This window comes from Grammomys surdaster, unplaced genomic scaffold (genome assembly GCF_004785775.1).
Source record: "Grammomys surdaster isolate TR1022 unplaced genomic scaffold, NIH_TR_1.0 127, whole genome shotgun sequence".
NCBI lineage: Eukaryota > Metazoa > Chordata > Mammalia > Rodentia > Muridae > Grammomys > Grammomys surdaster.
The window spans coordinates 8618164-8644195 of NW_021604585.1; the positions used below are offsets into that span (position 1 = coordinate 8618164).

Consider the following 26032-nt stretch of genomic DNA (forward strand, 5'->3'; position numbering starts at 1 on the left):
ACACACACACACACACACACACACACACACACACACACACACACACAAACTTAAGGGAAAGAAGACAAATGTAAGGTATTTAGAGGAGAAAGCACCATGCAACTCCTAGTCCAGCTGTTTGTGTTGAAGAAAGGCTGGGAGGCAAGAACAGCAGAGCGGTGAGATCCAGGATCCATTTCTGACCTGGGAGTGTAACTCATTGTGAAGCCCAGCATGTGTGAGACCTCTGGCTCAATCCATGGCATTACAAAAACAAAAAGAAACGGTGTGTGTGTGTGTGTGTGTGTGTGTGCATGTGTGTGTGTATGTGTAGGGATCCCCTAGCTCGTCTCCTATTTATTAAAATAGGAATTCTAAAAGGTACAGTGGGAATTAAGGAGAGATCATCCTAGCATGGAGTTTCCCCTAGATCTGCTTAACAACTGAAGTCACGCCACAGAAAATTCCAACCTAAATGTTTGGTCAGAGACTGGCATTAAGTTTCAAAAACTGCACGGAGAGTTTGAAGCACAAGTGGTACTTAATGCTATTGAGTTTAAACAAAACAAGGTTCCTGCATTTCTCATGACTTCTGTATAATCTTCTTAGCCTTACAATGAGGTGGTAAAAGCAGGAATTATATATTAAGCTATGATCGTCCACGGAGGATCAAGGCTTGGAGAGCTTGAGTCTTTTGACTGCTATTTTCCTTACACACCAGGGCCCTCCAGTTTGCTGCCTCTATGCTGTATGGTGAACGAGCTGTCATTCTGTTTATTACTAAAAATTATCTGCATTGTGATTTTTTTTTTTTTTCAAGACAGGGTTTCTCTATGTAGCCCTGTCCTGGAACTTGCTCTGTAGACTAGGCTGGCCTCAAACTCAGAGATCCACCTGCCTCTACCATCCTTGTAAGGAGATTAAAGGTGTGCATTACCATGACCAGCTCTGATTTTTAACTATATAAAAATACATATACATTTACATAAGAATGAAGAAAGAAACAAAAGTTTCACTGTGATGAGGTAGTGAGATCCCGGCTATTTTATTTTGTTAACATACTACTTCTATTAGGAACACAAATAACTCAGTGCCTCTAAGCCTGCAGCGCTGAGTACAGGGCCTGCACACACAGAAATTCCTTTCTAATTCTTCTGCTCAGTGGGATCTCCTGGAAGCACTCCCAGGTACTTTTGATGTCACGCGCATTTAGCTTTCCCTGAGGCCGGATAAGACAGCCCGTTAGTTAGCATGCTTTACCATGACAGAGTATGGCTATGGCTTTGCTAACCTGATGGGCTTCTGCAAAGTTCCCTCTGAGGATACAGGATGCCAGCAGAGACTCCGGCGGGGAGAACATCATGGGGATGATGGAACTCTGAGGTTGAGGCTGAAACCGGTTGTCCAGCTCCACCTGCCCAGACACAGCACTCAGACTCCCTTCTGTTGGGTGTAAGAACGTTGGAGACGTTAAGGAAAAAACTAGAGTTGTCTCCCCACATCTCTCCATGTTCCTATATTTTCCATGAAGATTTGTAAATAAGTCTTTTTTGTTGTTGGTGGTGGTGGTTACCTAAGACAGTGTTTCTCTGTGTAGCCCTGGCTGTTCTGGAACTCACTGTAGTCCAGGCTGTCCTTGAACGTACAGAGATCCGATTGCCCCTGCTTCCCGAGTGCTGGGATTAAAGGCATGCACCACCACTGCCCAGGTTAGAAAGAGCCTCTTAATGAAGCACCTCTCTTCTTCCTGTCCCTAAATAACTGCCAGTCATGACTCCATATATGAAGGGCAAACTTACTACCATCTTAGAAAATAAGTACCAACTACCTTCCTTGAATAATCACCTTTGTCCCACTGTTGGGTCACTTAACTAAGAAAAAGAGTCTTTCCCTTTTCCCAGCTGCTATCTGCTGCTATGTGCGAGAATACACCTTGTCCAGAGCTTCAGTCCTAGTGTTCATACCACAGGGCATGGCAAGAGTGTACGAGGGCAAGCTGTCTACAGGTAGCAGCTGGTCGGGATGCACACACCTGAAGTACTTGTGCTCAGCTCACTACTTGTTCCTTCCAGGGATGGGTTGGAGCCTCTTTCCCGGCCGTCTAGAGGTAATAGATAGAAACTTTAGTCAGCAACTCCTTTTAGTGTACAAAGTGCAAAGTCAGACTACAAGCCAAGATCTGGGTAGACTGAGCCTAAAGGATGAGTACAGGATAGAGGGTGGGCATGATATGGCTCCAGAAGTCTCTGGGTAGCAGTTTATACCAATGGCTTTTACCATGTCGTGTCTTAGAGTCCTGGGAGCTTGTGACCAACATCTGAAGACTAAGTACTAGCAGTAGTTTGGTAAAATAAAGGCACAGCTATCATGACCAGGAAACAGTGGGGTGCAAAGGAGTCATGACATTTTCTGACATAGAGGACGTGTTTTCAGATATGAAAAGGGAGGAAATGAAGTGTTGAGTCACGGCCTGTGGAAGGCTGCTCGGTTCAAAGCCCAAGGGAAAAATTGCTTCAGAGCCAATGGAGGCTGTCTGACCCTTGGTGTGGCCTTATGAAGGCTGTGTCACCCACCAATGGTGTCCCCTTGGCCCACTGCTGAGGCAGCCTGTGGAAACAGCTGTGGAGAAAAGGATATGGAGTGTATATTCCTGGGCTGGGTGACTCAGGGGGATGCAGATTCTGCCTGTGTCCCAAACCAATCAACTGAGAAACATCAGAGCTGAGCGACACCACTGCCATGCAGTTTCCCAGGTTTTTCTCATGGCAACCCCTTCCCCCTATCCAGAGTGCTTACAGCCTGTGTGTGTGTGTGTGTGTGTGTGTGTGTGTGTATGTGTGTATGTGTGAATATGTGAAAGGATATGCATATTGTGTTGAATGGAAAATTTCTGCATGGCTGTGTAAGAAACTGTTAAGTCCTGACCGTGGGAGTGGGAGGAGGCTTTTGTGGTTTTGACGATATGCTCAGTCTAAAGGAACAGATGACAAGCACCCGTGTGCCTCTCTGTCAGGTGAACAGGAACAAGGCTTGAGAAGAGAGTTCTTTAGATCACCTGCCCGGGTCCTTCTGGTCCGACGACCTCGGCGGAGACTAGAATGCCTTGTGGCAATGGGCCGGTATCTTCTGGAAGGTTGCTCTTCTAAAACAGCAAACACAGGCATGGTGACCAGCTTTGATCTGATCACTTGTGCAAACAGGCAAATCTTCATTCAGCTCTGAGATTGGCAGCACTGCCCTGGCTGAGATTCAGCTCTGAGATTGGCTGCTATGCTCATACGCTCTGGATTAGGTGTGGTTCCCACACGTCTGCCCCTTGCCCACGTTACTGGGGCTTTTCTCCTTTCCTACTTTCTAGACTGTCTAGTTCTGACCACCCTTCTCTCACCTGAGCCCTGGTTGCTTGTTACCACTTTGTACCGCCACTGTGCCTCGGAGAGAACCTTTGAGAACCTGTGCAGGCGGCTCTGCAGTCCGTCTCTGGCTGCTGAGCAGCTCTGGTCTTCCAGCAGCCTTGTCTCCTCGGTTGTGCTGTGGCTGCTGATTTCACTGAGCTGCTCCTGAATAAGGCTGAGGAATGCGCCTATAGCAAACTCATCAGCCAGGAATCCACTCAGGCCACTAGTAAAGTGCTTCAGATCCAAAAAGCTGTGCTTGTGAGGCCCTGGTGAACTGTCTTTCGGTTCTTCCTTTGGACAGCCTGCCATTGTATGAGCAAGGTTCCTGGGTCCCACGGAAGCCCGCTCTGACCTCCTCTCAGGTGCGGCTATGCGCTGAGGGCTCTCTGATGGAGACCTCAAACCCAGCGGGCCTTTCCCCTCAACGTCCTCATCCTCGGCATAGTCCTCAGGCAGGTGAGGCTCTGGGTGAAGGTCGGCAGAGGTAATGAGGAGCAACGAGAAGATGTTTTCCAGGATTTCCAGGCACAGAGAGTCGGGGATGCTATGTAAATACTGTCGGCACCTGGCCAGGTATGTTGGGAAGAGATGTGAAGCACCTAAGAATGGATGAGGAAGAGACAAGGTGGAGAGCCAGCAGAGCCCACTAAACAATGCCACGCTTCTGCTCTTAAACTATGACATTCTTCCTTATCTACGACAAATGCTTCATATATCAGTTCTGGGGATTAAGGTAACATGGACCCCTTATCCCTCAATTTTACTTTAACCTCCCACTATGCTTAAAGAGGGCCTTAGGCTGCCTAGGTCTCTTATCCCACCAGAATGTGGTGGTGCCATTCTGATCCCAGCATTCTAGAGGCTGAGGTAGGAGGGTTGCCACAAGTTCAAGGCCAGCCTGAGCTACAGAATGAAACTGCCCTAAAGGAGGAGGGGCTGGAGAGATGGTTCAGTGGTTCAGAGTACTGGCTGCTTTCCTAGAGGACCTGGGTTTGACTCCCTATACCCATATGATGGCTCACAGCCTCTGTATCTCCAGTTCTAAGGAGGTCTGGTTTGTTTTCTGGCCTCTGTGGGCACCAGGCAAAAGAGATACATGCAGGCAAAACACACACATATATTTTAAAAAAAAGTCTAAAAAAAAAAAGTTAAAAGAGAAGGAGTAGGAGTAGGAGGAAGCAGAGCTAAGCTTGGTAGTTTGTGCCTGTAATCCCAGTGTTTGGAGGCTTCAGAGTTTGAGGCCAGACTAGGCTACATCAATTTCCATTTGAACTGACTACACAGTATGATTTAGGAAGGAAGGAAGGAAGGAAGGAAGGAAGGAAGGAAGGAAGGAAGGAAAAATAGAAGGGAAAAGAAAAAATCATTAAGTATGTTTTACTTGGAGTACTGTTTCTTAATACTAAGCTTCAATTTATAGTTTACATATACAAATGCATACATATATAAAGATATAAGCTGCACACTTAAGTTTAAACCAGAGTTGATAAGAAATATTCTATTTTTTTTTTAATATACATAGACAGGTTTACTGGGAAGCTGCTCACAGATGAGTTTACTGGCCCCAAGGATGGAAGCCAGGGAAGTCACCATGGGGAGAGAGGAGGGGAGGAGGGGGAAGAGAACGAGAGAAAGAGTATGTGAGCAGAAGAAAAGGAGGAGAGAGAGGGAGAGGGAGAAGGAGAGGGAGGGAGAGGGAGGAGAGAGAGAGAGGGCGCTCTTTCAATTGTTTAAAGATCTATTTATGTATTTTATGTATGTGGGTGCTTTGTCGGCATGCACATCTGTACATCAGAAAAGGGCATCAGATCCCATGGGAGTACACTTACAATTATACACTGCCATGTGTGCTGGGAACTGAACTCAGGGCCTCTGCAAGAGTAGCCAGTGTTTTTTGTTTTGTTTTGTTTTTGTTTTTATTTTTTTGAGAGAGGGTTTCTCTGTGCATGCCTGGCTGTCCTTGAACTCACTCTGTAGACCAGGCTGGCCTCGAACTCAGAAATTCTCCTGCTTCTGCCTCCCAAGTGCTGGGATTAAACGTGTGCGCCACCACTGCCCAGCCATAGAGTCATCTCTCCAGTCCCTGAAATGGTATTTTCACTATGGCGTTTAGCTACAAAAAGAAAAACATTTGGCAAATACTATGCTAGATGATCAGAGTAAGATCCATCAAGACGTAGGCAGATCCTTTCGATGCAGAGGTTGAGATATACATGTATACAATTGATGTCTACAATTATTCCTGAGCACTTTCCAATCAAGGGTACTCCATCCTGGAGGAAGTGCTAAACACACAGAGCAGTCACTGGGGAAGGTGTCTGCATATGCCAGGGAGAGGGACGCTATGTACCTGGGGAGGGGAGCGAATCGCTGCCTGGCTCCACCGAGGCCAGGTCCTCGGAGGCACTGTCTCTGCAGTCCTGGCACAGAGAGTGCTGGTGTGAGTTCACACAGAGGGCATAGATCGCATACTTCATGGCACAGAAGCCCTGGTAGAGGGTCAGGCTCTGACACTGGCTCAGGTGCTCAGGGACTGAGGCATCATGGGTATCTGAAGCATAAAAACAGATAGAAGTTCAGAGGTAATCTTTTCAGGCATGAGCAGCAAGCATGGCTGAAGCAAAGAGGATTGTCCTGTGGTTCTTACCCTCCAGGCCTTTCCCCTAGTCAATACTAGTTTTGTCCTCTTTGCTTCCCTTTCCCTAGCAGTCTTCCTTCAATATGACACATGGCCTCCACTGCCTGGGCTCTGTCTTCTACCTCATATGGTTTGTACCCCAGCCATGGTCCTATTGCTGTCCCTTCTCAAGCTTAAGCCCCAAGCCCCAAGTACATCACAGTGGGTTCAGAGGCCAAATCTCAAATACACCCTTGGGAGCCTTTTGCACTTGTAGGTGTGAGTTATAATTTTATTTTATTTTTGTTGGGGGTGAGGGAGGAATTTCTAAACAAGTTGCCCATCTTTCTGGAGGTGGGAAGGGTAGGGGTTAGGGGAAAAGGAATGTGGTGACACTGGTTTGTGACAAGTTCTTTTTAAAAGTAAATCAGAGCAACATCTCCCTGCTGGAGATATCTATTGTCATCAAGACAGTTCTCTGATCTGTGGAGCAGAATGTGATTCCACCATGGCAGTACTTTTAGAAAGAAGGAGAAAGAGCCTACTCATCGGATCTTGATTTTTAAGAAAAAAAAAAAAAATACGGCTTTGTTATTGTTTGTGGCAAGTCTTTCCTCCAAGCTTCTTGTTCTGCTCAACAGAGTCTGACAGAGGCACAAAATGTGCTGTGCAGAAGTTTATGAAGCATCAAGTACACTCACCAAGAATTCCCACAGAGCTGAGAATGCAGAAGACATTACACAGCATGGCTTCATGGACATTTGAGTTAGTCCCTGACATGATTCCAGAGGGCGACAATGGGAGCATGTCCATGGGATTCCCTACACCTCAGTGGCAGAGGGGAGGGATGCCGCTACATCCTCTAATCAGACTGGGGAAACAGCAATACTTCAGAGGATACATGCTGGACCAACCGCCTATCAGGTATCCTGGCAGCCATGTCTAGATTGATCTCATATTGCAAGAGACATGTGAGAGACTCTTCAGAGGGAATCCTGGCCAGCTCACCATGCTCTCCCTGGAGGTCCTTGGTTGGCATCTTCTGTAACAGCTTAAGGACTTCTTCCTCCTTTAGGGCTGGAAGGTTTGTAAGGTGATGGAGAGAGTACAGCACTGAGTGGCTGTCTCCACCATGTAAGTGACACAAGAGCTCTCTCTTTGGTATGAGGCTGCTGGAAAGGAAGGATAGAAGGATGGAGAGGGAGGCAGTTTATACTGTTGCCAGGCAGAGGGACAAAGTTCTCTGGCCTATAATACTTCAGGTTCTACTTTCTCAAACTATCTTCTTTTACTAGGTCTAGGATCAAAGGTGACATTTATTCACCTTGAAGGAATTATATCCACCAAGTTAGATACTTGTCTAGAAAGGATCTAGGAAGAGCCTTTTTGGTCAGTGCTGTCTTAGAAGGCCCGATGATCGAAGTTCCTAAGTTCTATATGCTCTGCAGCTTTGAAATAAGTTTTTTTGCTTTACTTTGAGTTAGAACCCCTCCCTGCTCACCCTTCCAACTACTTAACTTTCTGAGCACTGGTGAACTGAACAAGCAATTAAATGGAAGCTCAGATCTGGGCTAAGTGACTAGGAAAAGAGAGGGCTTCATATACATCCAATGAACATAGGTTGAATAACATATCCAGAATAATGTATGGCTAAGAATATGGATGATAATTTACTTGCTGTATAGCTGTGCAGATTATTTAACAGTTCTGGGCTTCAGTGTCTCACTGTTTTGGGTAGTGGTTGTGGTTTTTGAGGCATGGTCTCACTATGTAACAACTTTGGCTTTCCTGGAACCTGCTATGTAGAATGGGCTGCCTGTGAATTCACAGAGACAAGCCTGCCTCTGCCTCCCAGGAACTGAGATTAAAAGAGTGAGCCACCACATGTGACCTTTAGTGTCCCACGTTTAAAGACTCTTGCCGGGATCCAATTTCACTGAATGTTGTGAGGACTGATGGTCTTCTAAGGGGCTTAGAACAATGCACGGCCTATAGTACATGCCTAGGGATTGTGAGCTGTTGCTCTTTCAGACGCTGAATTGTCCTCTGGCTGGGACACAATGGTTGCAAATGGAAGTTGGTCATTATTTATGTTTTCCCTAACCCCTGGTTTAATAGATGGAACAATTATTCCTGCCTGGTTAACAGTATCATTTTTTTTTTTTTTTCAGAAATAGAGCACAGAATTGAGTGTGCCCCAGGTAGGGTAGGACAGGAATGACTTGACAGGAACATACCTGCTCTGCTGTACGCACCACTCCAAGACTTCTAAGTGAGCCCATAATCCTTCACAGGCGTCCCTGAGAAGCTCATCGTGGCCTTGGTCCTGTGTCAATGCAGAAGAAACATGCTGACTCAGGCACCTGGCATCAGACACTGTGGCTGAGTAGGAGACTGAACTCTAAGTAGGCCCAAAGTACCATGGTATTCACTTTTGGAGCACCCTGAGGCGCTGAATGAGATACCTGGGTCCTGTAGAGAGTCTGGAGTAATCTCTTAGCTGATTCAAGGCTCTGACAGTGCGTCCATCCCAGGAGCACGAGCAGGTGACTGAGAGGCCTGAATTCTCTATCAAGCAGGTATCCAAGGCTTGGGAAATCTTCCTCTTTCAACAGGGTCAACGCTGTTACCTGCAAACCAAAGGGCGCCATAGGCGGCTACCTGACTGGAAAGAATGGCTTCTAGCTTCATTAGGAGAGGATTCTGATGATGACACAAATAGTTGGTTACATAAAAATAAATGTCCCCAAAGCACAACATTCTAAGCATTTTGAAATGAGAGACAGACATCTGTTGTAACCCCTTCTCTTCACACAGCACATGGCCTACAAGTTGGGATTCATAAATATCTGTTGAAGTGAATAAAGTTCAGTTGCAATTGGGAAGGCGAGAGTTAGGAGATAGTTAAATCTCCCCGCCAGCTAGACCTAGTATGGCTGCCATGGCCTTTGCTTTCTACATCCTCCAGTGGAGGATGACACACAGCCCACATCTTACTTCCTACCAAAGGTCCAACAGAATGAAAGCGACTATAGCATTGATCAGGAACGGAACTGATCCTCAGAGGCCTCTCTCCCTAGGGGCTGCAGGATGACAACCAGAGGATCTGTCACTAACTAGACTGTAGGAGCTGGATACACGAGTGGGAGAGAGTTCTGGGTTTTCCTATGATGGACAGCATTAAGCTTGACTCACAAGGATCTGCTCCAGGAAGTGCTTGTTGTTACTCAGGCAATAGAAAAAGGCCATTTTCCACGCATGGGCTGGGTCAGGAGTGGAGAACAGGGCCAGCATTGCCCGCTCAGGATCAGGAAGATCTGGGAAGACAGAACATCACAACAGAAAGGTTACTAGGCAGTGGCAAGAGTCCTTTGCTTATGCTACAGTCGACACTGAAAACCAAGTGATTCGAGGCTAGGCGCTTGGATTGACTTGCTTAAAATTTATTAGCCAGGCTGTGGTAGTGTGTGCCATTAATCCTAGCATGAAGAAGTCAGAGGCGGGTGATCTCTGTGAGTTTGAGGCCAGCCTGGTCTACAGAGTGAGTTCCATGATAGCCAAGTCTACACAGAAAAATCCTGTCTTGAAAAACCAAAAAATTGCCGGGCGGTGGTGGCGCACACCTTTAATCCCAGCACTTGGGAGGCAGAGGCAGGCAGATTTCTGAGTTCGAGGCCAGCCTGGTCTACAGAGTGAGTTCCAGGACAGCCAGGGCTACACAGAGAAACCCTGTCTCGAAAAACCAAAAAAAAAAAAAAAAAAAAAAAAAAATCCAAAAAACTAAAACCAAAAAATAAAAACACAACAAAAAAACCCCAAACCTAAAAAACAATCATGATGATGACAAGTGTGTACATATTATGGAGGTCAGCAGACAAGGTTGTGGAATCTATTCTTTTCTTCCACTTTTACATGGGTTATGGGGATCAAACTCCGATTACTGGGCTAGTGTGACAAGCACCTTTACCCACTGATCTTTCTGGCCCAAGAGTAGACTCTTGTAAAAATCTAAACCTGATTGTTTACACTTTATCCGACAGATACTTCATTCCTATAAGTAGCTTCTGCAAAGCTCTTTCCTGCTCTTGTCATTTTATTATTATTGTTGTTATTGTTATTATTATTAGTAGTAATCATCTTTCTGAGTTATTATTATTATTATTAGTAGAAATAGTTGTTGTTGTTGTCTTTCTGAGACCAAAGCTATCCTGGAACTCGATCTGTAGACCAGGCTGGCCTCAACCTCACAGAGATCTGCCTGCCTCTGCTTTCTGAGTGCTGGGATTAAGGCATACTCTACCACCACCTGGCATCCTGTTATTTTTTTTTTAAGCTCTGATTTTTATCAAATAGACAGACAGACAGACAGACAATTATGAAACATGCTACATATTTTTGCTTAGCCCCTCTTGTCTTGGACAACAAACAAGTACAACAGTTAGTCCTGAACTTCAGAAGGGCTAGGGATATTGAAAATACCAAAGTAGAAAGACAAACAGTGAAAGAACACACCTTTTCCTGAAAGTGTGGCCTTTGGTGGCTTTTCTGCCACCTTCTCTGCATAGGTGTGGCCATAGAGGGACAGTAGGCTCCGTCCAGCCTTGTGCAACAGGCAACCAAGCAGCTGTTCCTCCTGCAGGGGACTGCCCTCAGTCCTGCAGGTCTCCAACAGTTCCTCACACAGGACACGCCATTCACTCTCTGGTAGCTCTGCAGTGCAGCACAGAGCCTGAAGGGCTCCACAGACAGCATCAGCCACCCCAGAGGGCTGAGAAGCAGGGTCCCGTAAGGTCTTCAATGCCTTTCGGATGAGGTCCAGCAGTGATTTCTGCAGAGGACTGGGACAGAGGCTGGAGCTGTGGTACTCCTCAAGCAGCAGCTCTAACAGGGCCTGGGCTGGCCGAGGGGCTTGCTTCAGAAGATTCCAGAGCATGGAGACAGCTTCAGCGCTTAGCTGAGGGGTCGTGCTTTCCCATCTCTGACTTCTGTCAGGTATACTGGCCACTGGGCCTTGTGCTAAGGTTTCAAACAGCTCCTAGGTGGAGAATGAAGACAGAGATTGTGGTGGTCACCCAGATGGTTATGTATGCAGCAGTAAACACTTCTATGGCATTTCTTTAGTTAGCCACACTTCACGGCTCTTCACAGAAGAACCAAATCAACCACTACGAAAATCTCAGAGGAAGATACTCTAGTTATTCCCATCTTACTGATGAGACTGAGGTTAAAAGTGATTAGCTCAGTTACCCAAGTCTTACCCTACTCTCCCAAAAATGTATACTGGTGACCTAAATTAAGGACTATTCATTAAGGACCAGGTCGGCAAGGCATTAAGCACACCTAAAAGCCCTTCGACTTATTTTTTGAAAGAACACTACATATCAGCTTTTAACTACTGATCTGAATTCTGTCCACATTTTAAGGCATAGTCCACTAGATCCTTCTAGTATAGTCTGAAAGTACCTCTTACAAGTTCCTGTGTCAGTAGTCAGGTATATGGCACATACCTGCAATCCCAGCACTTGAGAGGTTGAGATAGGACAATTTAGAGTTTTTAGCCACCTGGGCTATGACAAGATGTTGTCCCAAGAAATCAAAATAACAACAAAAATAGTTCATGCGTTGGAAATATAATCTCTGATTTCATGTGTTAGTATTTGGAGACTGGGCCTTTGGGAGATGTGTTTTCCACATCTATAGATGCTGTGCAGGGATGGCTTTTGTTAATTGCAAGTCCATGAGCCCTTAACTAATTCAAGTCAGTTCTCACACAAGTCCTACCATGAATATGCCTTAACTGGTAGCTGGGTCTTAAGAAAACAATCAGCTGGGATGTGATTCAAGGACAGAGTGACTGCCTAGAATGTCCAAGCCCCTGCACAACGCTAATACAAATTAAAATCAATAAATGAGGTACTGAGTCTTAAGGACTTAAGTAGCAACTGATACACATACATACACACACATATGTAATTATATACACATACACACACACATATATATGTATGTATGTATGTATTTATCCATATCTATATAAAAGTTAGGAATCAGTAGTTGATATATAATTATCTGTATTTATCTATATAGAGAGATATAACTGTATCTATATCATCTATTTATTGATTGCTTGTTTCTATTTATATATATAAATACAGATAACTATATCTATATCATCTATTGATTGTTAACTTTTTTCTAGGGGTGGCAATAGAGATAGATTTTTGCTGCATAGCTCAAGCTGGCCTCAAATTCTTGATTATTGGCATATACAAGCATGCTGATCCAGACATAGAAAACACTTAGTTAGAATCTGCCCCTAGAAGGTTGTTGTAATGATTAGCTATAAAATATCAATGCATCTGTAATGAAAGACAATTCCATCAAATATTAGTTCTTTTCCTTCCTTGAATTCTCTACCATCTACTGGTCAACAATTAAAATATCTTAAATTAAACCCAAGCAATGAGTTCTTTCTAGGGGAAATGCAAAGAACAGTTGATTAATTGTTACAATTTGTACTGCTGGGCAATCTGCTTTCAGAATTCCAAATTCAGGTAAGTTGATAGTCTACCCTGTCCTTGGAGGGGCCTGTTTTGCTTTCTCTGAAAACAAAGGGCCACTAACATTTTAAAGACCTGTATAACCATGGCCCTGAAGTTGAATTTGTTGAATGGCTGCAGGTGGCCCTCTTACCTTGAGAATGGTCTCTGGAATGTCCCCTTGGAGGTCTTCTGACAAAAAAAGAAACTCAAGTTTTCTCCGGAAAACAGCAGAAAGTAATTTCTAGAGGAAAAGTAAGCAGTTACAGAGGTGAGGCATATGTTTTGTTTAATAAATACAATTTCTCTTTAGTTACTCTTATTTCTGCTGTTTCTCTAAGATAAAGTCCTTTTAACCATTAATCCCCCAGACACATTTTTAAAAAAGATTGATTTATATATATATCTGTGCACCATGTGCAAGTCTGGTGTCTGCAGAGGCCAGAAGAGGATGTTAGCTCCCTGAGACCAGGGTTACAGATGGTTGTGAACTTCAATGTGGGTGCTGGGAATTGGATCTGGGTCCATTAGAAGAACAGCCAGTACCTTAATGTCTGAGTCATCTCTCCAGCTTTCCTGGATATGGGAGATGCTCTCCTTTGGAAATAAAGTTGGCTAAACTTGAACTCTCTTTAAATTAATATGCAGGTGCTTGGAGAGGTGGCTCAGTTGGAAAAGCACTAGACCCACAAGCTTGAGGATGTGAGTTCAGATCCCTAGCACCCACATTGCAAAAACAAAGGCTGGGTGATGGTGCCTTTAGTCCCAGCACTTGGGAGGCAGAGGCAGGCAGACATCTGTGAGTTCAAGGCCAGTGTGGTCTACATGGTGAGTTCTAGACCAGGCAGAGCTATGTTCTGAGACCAAACCAAACCAAACCGATCAAACATACAAAAACAAAAAAAAACCCCAAAACCTGCAGTGGAGAAATAGCTCAGTTGCTGAGGTGCATAGACATATATGCAAGGAAAACACTCATATACCTAAAAACAAACACAACAAGAAAACAAACAAGAAGAATAAATATCTAGGGTTGAATGCATATAATCCCAGCACAGGAGGATCCTGGGAGTTTTCTGGCATGTCAGTATAGCCGAGTTGATGAGTGTCAAGATGTACAGAGGAAGACCCCCAACTGACCTGACCTGACATTGATTTCAGCCTCCTCATACGCACATAAGCCCTTCCATGCACATATTCCATATGAATATGTACACACACACACACACCAGTTAAAGTCTAAAATGATTAGCTTCAAGCTCCAATGTTTGTCCATTTCATGTGCCTTTTCCTTTTTGAGACACAATCTTGCTATGTAGCCCAGGCTAGCCTTATACTCTGGGTCCTCTTGCCTCTGTTTCCCTCCTGCTAGCATGAATATGACACCATACTTCACTCCTTCTTTTTGAAAAATCACTCAAGTTTTCCATCAGGAATTTTTATTGCTATGTCCAAAACAGTTACAGGAAAGCCTTGGTGGGCATTCCCTCATAATTCTCTCTTGATCCAACTATGCTTTTGGTATTCTCTATCCTTTGTATTCCAGTTGTTGACAAAAACTAAAGGGGGCGGATATCTAATGTTTGTTTAGCAAGCATGCCTAGCACAGGGTACCATATTTCATTTCCAAATCAAAGAAACCCATGGCATGCAGCTATGTGTTTTAAAGAATAATCTTTACTGGAAGTGAACTGGTTAAGGTGTAATTTCTAATCATTCTAACATGAAAATTTTAAAAAAGCAATACATGTTTGATGTAGAAAAAAATTACAAGAAATTTTAACTGTAACAAATAAAAAAATCCCCAACAAAGGAGAAGTATTACTGATGACACTGAAAATCCATCCGCCATACAATTTTGAACAGTGGCATAGTGTATTACATATAGCTATGCTTCTGTTTAATAACCAATGTGGTGAACTACGGACGTGATGGTTACTTCCGGTTTTCTGCTTTTAGAATCAGCTTATCAGCAAACATCGCTGTAGCTAAACCTTTATACACATGCTTAACACGTGTAGGCCTGAGCCACAGCAAGATAAAAGAGACAGGAGATAAAAGTAAATAAAGGAAGAAAAAGAGCATCATTGTTTCAAGTAACAACTAAGAGGCAGCTCTTGGCAGGTGTCGGGAGCCTGGAAAACTTCGCGTTTCTAGAGCATGAAGCCACAACAGGTTCTGTGGCATCCCAAAAGCACTGGAGACTTGGTCCTTATAAAAGCTTATAATTCTCCAAACGACAAAACTACTCCTGTAACTTTTTAAAGAAGCAGATCCCTGGAGCTTTAAGAACAAGATAATCTGTCTGATATTGGCCAAAACAAGAATCATTCCCAGGCTAGGCTAAGGAGCCCAGCACATGAAATCCAGCACCTGATCATGTTGAGCAACCTTCCTGAGAATAAGCAAGCAGTGAGGCTACAAGTGAGGAAGCAGACCTCTTCCCCAAAGGGGAAAGGTCAGGTCAGTGGACTTCAGGTTTGTGATGGGAAGATCCTTACTCAGTAACAAAGCCTCGCTCTCCCCCTCCCTTTGAAGATGCTATGGAATCTTACTTCCTACTTTACTTCATTTTTCCCTTTCAGTTCTGACTCTTACTTCTCCTAGGTTTCATTATTTTACAATTCTGCTTCTCTTGTTATTTCTGATAGTCTTTCTGTAATTTCTCTTTGCTAGACAACCTCCTAAAACTCTTGTCTAAAAGACACATTTCTGCTGGGCGGTGGTGGTGCACACTTTTGATCCCAGTGCTCAGGAGGCAGAGGTAGGTGGATCTCTCTGTGTTCGAGGCCATTCTGGTCTACAGAGTAAGTTTCAGGATGGCCAGGGCTACACAGAGAAACCCCATCTCAAAAGCAACAACAATAAAAACATCATCACAGCACAAAAGTTACATTTAGAATAGGAATTTCTGGTATTTTTGGACAGTCGTGGGAGGGACAAATGTTGCAAAACATAAACACAAAATTAAATTCTGATGTGAAAGCAATAAATACAAGAAAAATTAGGCAAAATGATAAATACTTAAAAATTGATTGTTTTTTGTTTTTTTTTTTTGTTTTTGTTTATTTGGCAGGGGGACATTTTCTCTGTGTAGCCTTGGCTATCCTGGAACTTTCTTTGTATATTAGGTTGGCCTTGAAAATATAGAGATCCTCCTGTCTCTGCTTCCTAGGTGCTGGGATTAATGGTGTGCACTACTACTACCCAGCAAAAATTAAATTTCTTACTTTGAAGTCCATATGGACTAAAATAATTATGAAATAGAGAAAGTGGACAGGGGTAGAGGGGAATCTGATTTTGGTTCCATCTCTGGCTTTCCCAGAGTCGTTTCTCTGGAGTTAAATGTTCCTTGTTTATACACACATGTACACACACACACACACACACACATTTTTTCTTTGAGACACAGTCTTGTTATGCTGCCCAGGCCAAGTGATTTTTTTTTTTTTTTTGTCGGCTTCCCGAGCAGCTGAGCTTGTAGGCTTGTACCACCATGCCCCACCCATCCTGGCACAGCCACTGAGCTCCACAAAGTTCACTTCAAGAGCAGGACTCCTAGAGAAATTTAACAAAATAGCATCACTCCTAACGATATTATATGCCAAGGCACCAGGGCAAATTAATAAGCAAACTACTTCCACAGTCAACACCGAGAAATAACCAACCACAAAATAAAGGAAGTAACAGAAGGAAGATGTCTGAGCTCCTTCTAAGTTCTTCTCAGTCCTGGCCTCAGGGAAAAATTTAAATGTAAACCCACGTACCTTTTCTGGGGCCAACCATTTTTCTAATACAAGAAGCCAGAGCCAGGCTAGTTTTTGAGGGTTGATATCTGGCCCACATCTTAAAAAAAAGAAAGAAAGAAAGATTTAGTAAAATAGGAGTTTCAGTCCACCCTTTCTCCTTTGTGATTATCAAGATTTATAGTTTGGTTTTCAGTCAGCCCACTTTAGATCTGAACAGGTAAGTCCTAGTGAGAAATTCTTAATTGTAAATAACAGTTCAACAAAACAGAGCCACAGAACTTCCAGCTTGCATTAATGCCTGTACCTTATCTAACTCTATCTTAGCTTCCCAGCTGCAGTGTTGTTATGCTGGCTGTCTGGAATTCCCAGGCTCAGGTGATCATCCTTCCTCTGCTTCAGCCTCCAGAGTGTCTGCAGCTGCAGACATAACGTCCTCATACCTGACTTAGTCTTATTTTTAAATATACTCCTACAGAGAAAATCACAGTAATAAATGCTATCTGAAACACACACAGAGACACACAGAATCCTTCATTGTTTTGAGATAGTTTCATTTTATACTGTAGTCCAGGCTGGCCCTGAACTCATGGCATTACTCCTGCCTCAGTTGGGATGCATGGGTTAAATTACCATACTCAGCTCCTAAGTGTAATTTTGAACACAGAAAATGAATAAAATATAAGAGAATAAAGGGAGTTCATAGAAATTCACTTATAACTACACAGTTATAGGAATTCAAAAGCCTTACTTTAAGTCAGTAGTTTGGGCAGTAATATCCTAGAACTCGTATTTAAGGGGGGAAAAATAACAAGAGCCATTTGTTCCTCTGGTCTTTATGTGCTAATTCACTCCTTTTACGGATTATAACAGAGCAGTTAAAGTGAGAGAAAGAACATGGTATTATTTGGCTTCTATGGGATGAGTTAATAGCACAGCTAAGAACTTAATTTTAAGATCTAGGATGGACAACTGTGGTTCTCATGAGGCAAGAAGGGGTCATAGTGTAAACATACAGTACAGTAGCAAGGAGTGAGAGGATTCATGTGGTGTGTATCTTTATTACAGTGGGCTCATAGCAACCTCTGTATGGATAAAACTCATAGAATAACAAGTAAAAAGCAAATACAGATTTAAAAATGGTGACAATCAAGTAAGATTTTTTTTTTTTTACTGTAGTTGATAGTAATGTACTAGGGTCAGTTTCCTGGTTTTGCTGTTTTAGTACGGCTGGATGAGATGTTACAAGTGGAGAAGCTGGAAAAACAGTCACGCTGGACTCTATTATATTTCAAGTTTCTGTGGGTCTATGATTATTTCAAAATAAAACGTTTTAAGTTAAAGAACTTTCCATTCTTTGTTAGAGCAACAGCATCTTCAATCTTACAAGCAAGAGGAGTGAGTAGGCTTTGCCTTCTGGAGAAAGAATGCAGTTACACCATCTTCTATGGATAACAAACAAGAAATGAAATTCAGGATCCTTTTGGTAGCCAGGCTTAAACTCAGCTGTAGAGAGTAATTCAAGGCCATTGGAGTACATTAAATGTAAACTACATTACACAGATAAAACATCAGAATATTGAAATGTGCTCCACTTGTGCTAACTTTTTAAGAAAGTAGCCGATTGGGGGCATAAAGACCTGAGTACAAATACTGAACCACCATCTTCCTCTCTGAGATCCTGGTAGGAGTGGGGGATCACTTACCGTAGTAGAATAGGACACTGCACCAGCGCCTGGAGTATGTCCTCCACCTTTTGGGGGATCTCTCCTTGTCCCCTGTGTAGCTGAGGTACACATGCTTGTGCCAACTCCCAGTCTCCCCTGCGCAGGCACTCACAGAAAAAACCAAAAAGCTGCTCCTCTGTAGTGGTTTCCTCTTTTCCAAATGGGTAACTCATTTTCCCAGCACAGAGTGCAGGTAGATAGAAAATAGAGGCGTTACGCGAAATACATTCTCAATTTTCTCATCCGCGGAAACACCACACGAGCTGAGAAGAAACGAAACTTTAGATTAAACCACCAGCTACTGGCCCGAAAGAAAACGGCAGAATTTACTTTTCTAATGCTTGTTTTGAGTTTAATTTGACCTGTTACTATCTCTTTTTGAGAACCGTCTCTTTCTCTAAGGGGTGGATCCCATCTCCTAACGCAGACCTCACATATAATAATCTTAATATTTGTGTTAGCCTGGGGGGCAGACACATAAATCTACTTCCGCATTCCCTCCTGAACATTTTGTCAGACTACAAATCTCTAGGTGGGTGGATGACTTGGTAAGGATGAAAACTCCCTAGGTTAGAGTCTTCCGTTAAGGCAGAGGGCTAAAGATCAATCTGGGACTGAACTGTAGAGCCGGGAGGCTGGGGGACAGGGCTGCTCCCCCTAGCGGGGTCGTGGACAGCACCCTCGCAGTCTTCCCTGCGCCTTACACTCACCTGCTCCGGGAGTCGAATGCATTTTCGCGTCCAGAGCAGCCATGTTTGATCCCAGTCAGGTGACAGGTCCCATTGCGAAGAGTGGTGGAAGGAGCGGCGATGACGAAAGAGAGCGCAACTCTTATTGGCTCAGAAGAAGCAAGATGCAAATCAAGTGCCATGTTTGTTTGAGTCACGTGATACCACCTGATTGCTACGCTGAAGCGAAGGAAGAGTTATATCTGTTAGCTACAGGGCTGAGGATCCTCCCTAATTATGATTGCTCCTCCTCGCAACACCTTCAGTGATTCATTTCGGGTGTGTTGGGCCCAAGGATATCTGTGTTCCACGCCCCCTACCCGCCCGCCACTGTCTTTCTTTTTCTTTTTTTTTTTTGGAACATTTTCAACATTTTCTCAGTGCCAACCAGTGACAGATGATGAGTTAGCCACAGGAGTTCTGGATCTTCCTGCATCATTATTCTAATGTCATGAATATATCATATATATTATATAATTATATATCCATCAGAAGACTGAGGAAATGCAAACGAAAATAAGATTGAGCAAAGGCTTTTCACAAATCATGTAATCAAGTCCGTTCTTAAGTTTATTAGTTTTTTTTAACGCAACTACTTTAATACTAAGCCTACTAGACTTTCTTTATTTTGTCAATTAAACTCAGTGTTTATTTTTCAATGTATATTTTTGTTTGATATGCTTTAGTTAGTATTTCCCGGACATTTTTTACCATCTAAGTGTGTTGAAAAGTGCAAAGGAAACACAAAGCTTCCCTCCCAAAACGGGAATAGGGCAGATTGCCCACCCTTTCTCTAACCCCTCTGCCCCCCGCCCCCTCCCCCCCCCCCGCCCCAAGAACCTTCTCTAGCCCAGGAAGCAACTTTAAAATGGGATTCACTGAGGAAGAGAACTTCCAATCAAGGTTTTCCTTGCTTCACATTTGTCTCGAAAGGTTCCGCCCCTCGATTTAGACAAATACTACAAAAGAGAAATTTAATAGGCTTAGCTTCGAGACTGAACTACAATTCCCAAAATACAGCGGGGCTAACCTGAGCTTGTTCCTGCTTATGATTGGATAAGTCGCCAGAGTACCAACCAACCAGCGTCCCAGATGTTGCCGCTCTCACTTTTCGCGGGTAATTGTGTGATGGTGGGGGAAACTTTGAAAGTTCCAAGCTGCTGACCGGGTACTGGAGTTTTCTGAGGGGGGCAGTTGTGGGGAAGAGGGTATGCTCATTATCTCGTGCTCCCTCTCGGAGCCGGTGGATGTTGATATCGGGGTCGCGGAGAGTCCTGCGTATTGGGCTTGTAACGGGGACTCCTCCGGGTTCCAGGGGGAGTCCTGCTTGTAACGGGGACTCCTCCCTGGAACCCGGACCGGGTCCTAGGGCTTCCGACTTCCTCTAGGGATGCTTGGAAGGTGCCGTTTTATTAGGACGTTCTGCGTCAGGTTTTCTAACCCTTGATACCTCTCTCCCCGCTTCTGGGCAAATTAGGGATCCGGGCAAGTTTAGGGACTATCAAACTTGTGTTAAGAGCGCGGAATCTGGAGTCAGATCTCTGGATTCGAATGCTGGCTCGCTCTATCTCTTGGGTAGTTCGTGTGTTTACTAAAAACATTCGGAGCATTTAAAACTAGTGTCTGGCGCATAATAAGGTCCCGATAAGTAAATTAACCCCTCAGCCCCTACAAAACAGCTGATTCTGGTTGCTTCGCTATTTTTATTGGGCGCCTAACAGAAGCTCATTCTGAGATGCTGTCTCCTCTGTCTCCAAGACCCACGTACTCGCACACATCAGGAAGAAAGGCATACGTTATAATAACACACAGACCTGATTAAGGAAGAAATAAGTGCAAAGTGTGGAAATAGCACTGGAGAGGAAGTGATTGATTGGAGAAGAGTTTGGGGAAATAGGTGTGTTTGAGTAACCTAACCTACCGATGTGGATGGTCACGTTAGAAGAATCACATGTCTATAATGATCGCCTACGTTGAGCATTATGCATCAACTCTGGAGTAGAAAGTAGAATCACCCTTATTTTACACATGAGAACAACTTTGCCAGGATGACAAATCTGATCGTGCCTTTGCAGTCTTATATTTGAGTGAGAGCTAAGTAAGGGATCACACCTTTTCAAGTTGTAAAAAAAAAAATGTGATCATAAAAGTTTGGAAGTTGTCGTATGATGGTCCCATGAAGCATTTTAAGCAATGAAACTGACATTTAAGGGAAATACTTCTAGTAGGATTGTCACATGTAACCTAATTTTTTTTCAGGCCAATTCAGGCCAATAGAGACTTCTCCCTATCTGCTGCAGCAGCACGTGCACATAGCAACGATACTTGTGGCATAGATGTAGTTAGTGGAATATCTGTCTCTTCATTCTTCAGTTGTAAGTATGCAAAAGGGAGGACATAAGCTCAGCATTGCACGTGCTTATATTGATGAAAGAAACAAATGGAGAATATTTGCAGAGCTTATATTATATATGGGAGCAGGGAAATAATTTGAAGCCATAAGCAGATGCGAGGGCAAGTGGTGAGAATGATACTGTTAAATCAGAGTGGTTATTGCTAAGGTCTTTGTACTTTGGGGTAGTAGGTGGTTTTTGTTTTTGTTGTTTGAGGGCCTGAACTTATTCATTAAATGATGTTATTGCCTAGAACTACCTTTTCTGAGACGTTGTAGGCAATAGAATAGTGTATAAATTTTGGTAAATTTTCTCTTAAGGAAACAAATCATCCTTTCAAAATTTCACTTGAAAGACATAAAGGGAATGCATTTTGGTTTTGTGAGGAGAGAGGAGAGTAGAAGATGGGGGATGAAGAGAGAGAGGAGGGGTATTTAGTGTAATTCAGGTGATTTAGGTGTTAAAGGGACTTGGGCTCTTGTGTTGGTAGTAGCATAAGTCATGTGATATCAAAGGACTGCATGTGTTTTTTGAGGTTGCCTTCTTTGTGTACATGGTTGATAAATGTCTTTCCTACTTTTTTATTAGCATTTTTCCATGTTTTGTTTGGCACCTAGAGAAGTTTGAAGTACTTTATTTTATAGGGTGTTTTGTATAGTCTGTCCACTATCATGTTTATTGTTTTCTTATGTTTTTCAAGATTCTTTGGGAGACCTGGAAATATGAGCAGCAAGAAACTAAGACGAGTGGGCTTGTCTCCAGAGCTGTGTGACCGTTTAAGCAGATATCAGATTATTAACTGTCAGGTAACATTCGTGTACTTTTACTTAAATTTTGTGTACAAACTAATTTTAAGGATAATTTAATAACTGTTATATTTGGGTTATAAAGATTTAGTACTGTAGGGTGGGATTGGGGTGGGGGGGCGGAGCTGGGGACACGATGGCATCAGTAAAGTCCTTGCTATGTTAACATGAAGACTTGAGCTTGGTGCCAGCACTGCCATAAAAGGCCAGGCCTGGCAGTGTACCCCTGAACTCCCAGCTCCAGGGAAATAGAGACAAGTGGACTTGCTAGGTAGCCAATCTAGCTAAATCGTGACCTCCAAGTTTGTCTCAGAGGTCAGACCGCAGAGATCATTTGAAGGAGCTACCCAATATTGACTTCTCACCTCCACAGACAGAAAATAAAAGCTTAGATGTACAAAAGTAAGTTAAACAATGGTGCTTTCCATAAGTGGTTTAGGTTGCATTTCAGCTGGAATTTTATTTACCGAAGTCTAATTTTTGTATTTTAGGGCGAGAATGGTCATGACATAAGGAAGAATACCTCTTCCATCTTTTGGGGGAGGGGGTTCCTGAGAAGTTTAATTCACTTAAAAATTATTTTCATTGTTACTTGAGAAATATGACTTAACTGAAATTACAGTGTGGATATATGAGATTAATAATCACTGTTATTATTATGATTTACTAATTCTGAGGATCGAACCCCAGGCCTAGGTGCTCTGCAACTGAGTCATACCTGCCAGCCCGGTGGTATATATTTTAGGTTTGGCTTTATAAATGTATACAACAGAAGTTGCTTCTTTCCGTTTCCTTTTTCTTTTTTTCTTTCTTTTTTCCCCACATGTTACATCTTTAAGTACAGTAATGACGAAATTCCCTCTTAAGAGGGAAAATAGGACTAAAGCTGTATTTTAGAATTTCTGTCTTTAGTAAACATATTTTTCACAACATATACTTTTTTTGGGAATTGATTTTGTAAGGATATTTTTGTTTCTTTTGTTAATACATTTAATAATCATGTTTATATTTTAAATGGTTTTAAGAGTATGAAGTACTCTTTCAGTTGTCAGATACTTTTCTTTGAGTTAACTTTTAGCCTAGAAAACAAATACTTTTTATTTTTTTGGGTTTTTCTGGAGACAGGATTTTTCTTTGTAGCCCTGACTGTCCTGGAAACACCTCTGTAGACCAGGCTGGGCTTGAACTCAGATCCAGCTGCATCTGTCTTCCGAGTGCTGGGAGTAATGGTGTGCACCACCACCTCCTAGCCTCAGATACTTTTTGATCTTATTCTTTCTGGGCCTACATTTGGACCTAAACTCAAGTGCAAAACCTTGGACTGGGGTGCTGTTCGTGATGTTGCTTGGGTCATCTCCAGGGACACTGATACATGCCACCTGGAGAGTGAGTAATAGAATAAAAGTCAGATTGTGCCTCACGTCTCTGAGTTAAGGAGCAAGTAAGCATGAAGAAGCTCGCTGGTAGGATGTAAAAGAGGCATACATATATCTGCAATAAATTTAACTTCTGCCTAGAGATGAACAGTGACAGCTGAAAGTTTTCTGTTTTATATTTGCTTTCCTTTTAAGTTAAAAATGCCCATGATGAAAATTTCTTTTTAATTCTTACATCTTGGTTACACATGCATGTTAAACTATTTCTCTTTGCTTTTTTTTTTTCTTTTTAGGACTTTTTAAGTCTCTCCCCGCTAGAACTTATGAAAGTGACTGGCCTGAGTTATAGAGGTGTCCATGAGCTTCTGCATACCGTAAGCAAGGCTTGTGCTCCACAGATGCAAACGGTTCGTGTAACTTAACAATAAGGGGTATTATTTACTTTGGGGGACAGGATAGTTCCCTCGTGAGAGTAATGCTTTTGTAATGCTTTAAAATGTGAAGGATAGGGGAGGCAGGCAAACACATGGGGGATAGATAGAGGCGGGGCAGGGAAGTGTCTGCCATCAGAACGGCAAGTGCAGAGACTCTGAGAAGGGTGCTTGCTCATCGAACAGCTCAGGCTGTGCCAGTGGAACACAGTGAAGAAGAGCGTTGCAAAGAGGCAGCCAGTGAGAGAGGCTGGAAGCAGCACCTGTGAGCACTCTGTTTTCATCTCCACTTCTGGTACACTCCCCACACGACCATGATTATCCTTTGGAATGGTTGGAAGAGCTTGACACCTGCCTGCCTTTCCAGCATCAAGCTATCCTAACCAGTGGTTCTCAACCTTTCTAACGCTTGAATACCTTGCGACCCTTGAATACAGTTCCTCATGTTGTTTTGAACCCAGTCACAAAATTAGTTTCATTGCTACATTATAACTGTAATTTTACTACTGTTATGAATCATAATGTAAATATCTGTGTTTTCTGATGGTCTTTTGGGGGTTGTTCTCAACACAGGTTGAGAACTGCTACTCTAAGCCAACCTTAGCATCTTCTCAAAATAATAATGTGTGGTGTTGGGAGAATGACTCAGCAGTTAAGGGCACTGGCTCCTCTTCCAGAGGACACAGTTTAATTCCTAGCACCCAAATAGTGGCTCACACCATAACTACAGTCCCAGGGGATCTAATGCCTTCTTTTGGCCTCTACAGTCAGCAGGCATGCATGTGGTACACAGACATACATGCAGGCACAACACCCATACACATAAAACAATATTGTGATAATTTGTTGTATTTACCACAAATGAGTGGATTTGAAGAAGAGAAAGTTGTTGCCTCACAGTGTGGCTCAGACACAGCTACACCCTCTGCAGTGTATCTAGGGCAGCGTCCCTTCCTAGCTTCTTCCAGTTGCTGAAGAAGGTCGACATTCTCTGGCTTGTGGCCATTCCCCCTCCTCTGCCCCATCTTCTGTCACATTTTCCTCCCGTGAAGCTGCCTCTGCCTCTGTCTTCGATGTATACTTGTGTTAGCATTTGTGGTCCACACAAATGATCCACGATTATGTCCTCATCCCAAAGGTCTTTACGTCTGCACCTGCAGACCTCTTCTTCAAATATAATTGTGTTAACAGATGGGCTCCAGGGATTTGGTGTGGATATTTTTTAGGGCCATTTCTCACCTCTCTCTAGCCTCTTTCAAACTGTGCTTCACAAATCACCCTGAGTTTGGAATGATCCCATGATCATGTGACCTCTGTCCTGGAGCTTATGGTGTGAGGCCCCTGCTTGCTTTTCCAGCCCCATCACTGCCACACTGCTGTCATCTTCTGCCTTTCAGCCATCCCTAGAAAACTGCGTTTACTTATTCATTGTTTGCAGTTTTCCTTAGCTTCCACTGCTTTCTCGCTTCTCTCTCTTTCTGTGCATATCCTCGCCTCTTTGGCAGGAATTCCTACCTTTCTTTTGCTTATCTAACAGCATATTCGGAGTTTTGCATAGACATCTGGCTCTTCAGTGAAGCCCTCTAGACAACCAGGTCTGGACCAGGTGTAGTCTGTACATCTCCGCCTCTTGTTAAAGCTGTAGCGTCTGGTGTTCTAATCCCATAGTTAATGGCACTGGGTAAATACTCACTGTTCAAATGAATAACAGAGGAAAGAAGGGTGGCTTGTGGTTACAGATTTGGTTTGTGGTTTTGATTAATTAGCAACTGAAAGAGACATGATGCTTTTCTCCTACAGGCTTATGAGTTGAAGACACGAAGGTCTGCACATCTCTCACCAGCCTTCCTATCTACTACTCTTTGTCCCTTGGATGAAGCGCTGCATGGTGGTGTGCCTTGTGGATCTCTCACAGAGGTAAAGGAAACCCATACCTTCTTCTATAAGTATCAGAGCCAGGAGGAATGTTTAATTAAAAAAAAAAAAGCATAAATTACCTCATGAAAACTACTGTGAATTAAGTCCAGGTACTTTGCTGGTGTAGTCTTGCCAGGATCACTGTAGTTGCTTTATAAATGGAGGTATTAAATAAGTCTTTGCTGGCTGACTAGATATGTCTGGGCTTTTGTTTCTTTGAATTGCTTTAGAGAATGATGAGTATTGGGTCTGGGGAGGTGGCTGAGTGGGCAGAGTCCTCTGCTTGCCTTATAGTCATGAGGAGCTGAGTCTAGATCTCCAGCACCCGTCACAGTCATGAGGAACTGAGTCTAGATCTCCAGCACCCATCACAGT

General features: G+C 43.3%; 2 protein-coding genes across 6 annotated transcripts in view; one reads left to right on the plus strand and one right to left on the minus strand.

The window, feature by feature from the left end:
* Zfyve26 (zinc finger FYVE-type containing 26) overlaps positions 1–18780 on the minus strand; it is a 62075-nt gene extending 43295 nt beyond the window's left edge. The window contains exons 1-14 of one of the 3 annotated variants that reach the window (XM_028788820.1): positions 18717–18780; positions 17986–18269; positions 16301–16379; positions 12688–12777; positions 10507–11029; positions 9190–9311; positions 8460–8624; positions 8232–8320; positions 7003–7166; positions 5728–5928; positions 3368–3976; positions 3035–3121; positions 2012–2080; positions 1271–1422 (exon numbers count right to left, since the gene is read on the minus strand). In XM_028788820.1, coding sequence (XP_028644653.1) covers positions 1271–1422; positions 2012–2080; positions 3035–3121; positions 3368–3976; positions 5728–5928; positions 7003–7166; positions 8232–8320; positions 8460–8624; positions 9190–9311; positions 10507–11029; positions 12688–12777; positions 16301–16379; positions 17986–18179 — 2544 coding nt within the window. In that variant the 5' untranslated portion in view covers positions 18180–18269; positions 18717–18780. Of the gene's footprint in view, positions 1–1270; positions 1423–2011; positions 2081–3034; positions 3122–3367; positions 3977–5727; positions 5929–7002; positions 7167–8231; positions 8321–8459; positions 8625–9189; positions 9312–10506; positions 11030–12687; positions 12778–16300; positions 16380–17985; positions 18270–18716 lie in introns of those variants that run through there. The other 2 variants (XM_028788836.1, XM_028788829.1) reach the window with 2 other exon arrangements.
* A 1026-nt stretch (positions 18781–19806) lies between these two features.
* Rad51b (RAD51 paralog B) overlaps positions 19807–26032 on the plus strand; it is a 502623-nt gene continuing 496397 nt past the window's right edge. For 2 of the 3 annotated variants that reach the window (XM_028789609.1, XM_028789617.1), the window contains exons 1-4: positions 19856–19902; positions 21828–21933; positions 23603–23716; positions 25541–25657. In XM_028789609.1, coding sequence (XP_028645442.1) covers positions 21850–21933; positions 23603–23716; positions 25541–25657 — 315 coding nt within the window. In that variant the 5' untranslated portion in view covers positions 19856–19902; positions 21828–21849. The other variant, XM_028789606.1, reaches the window with a different exon arrangement.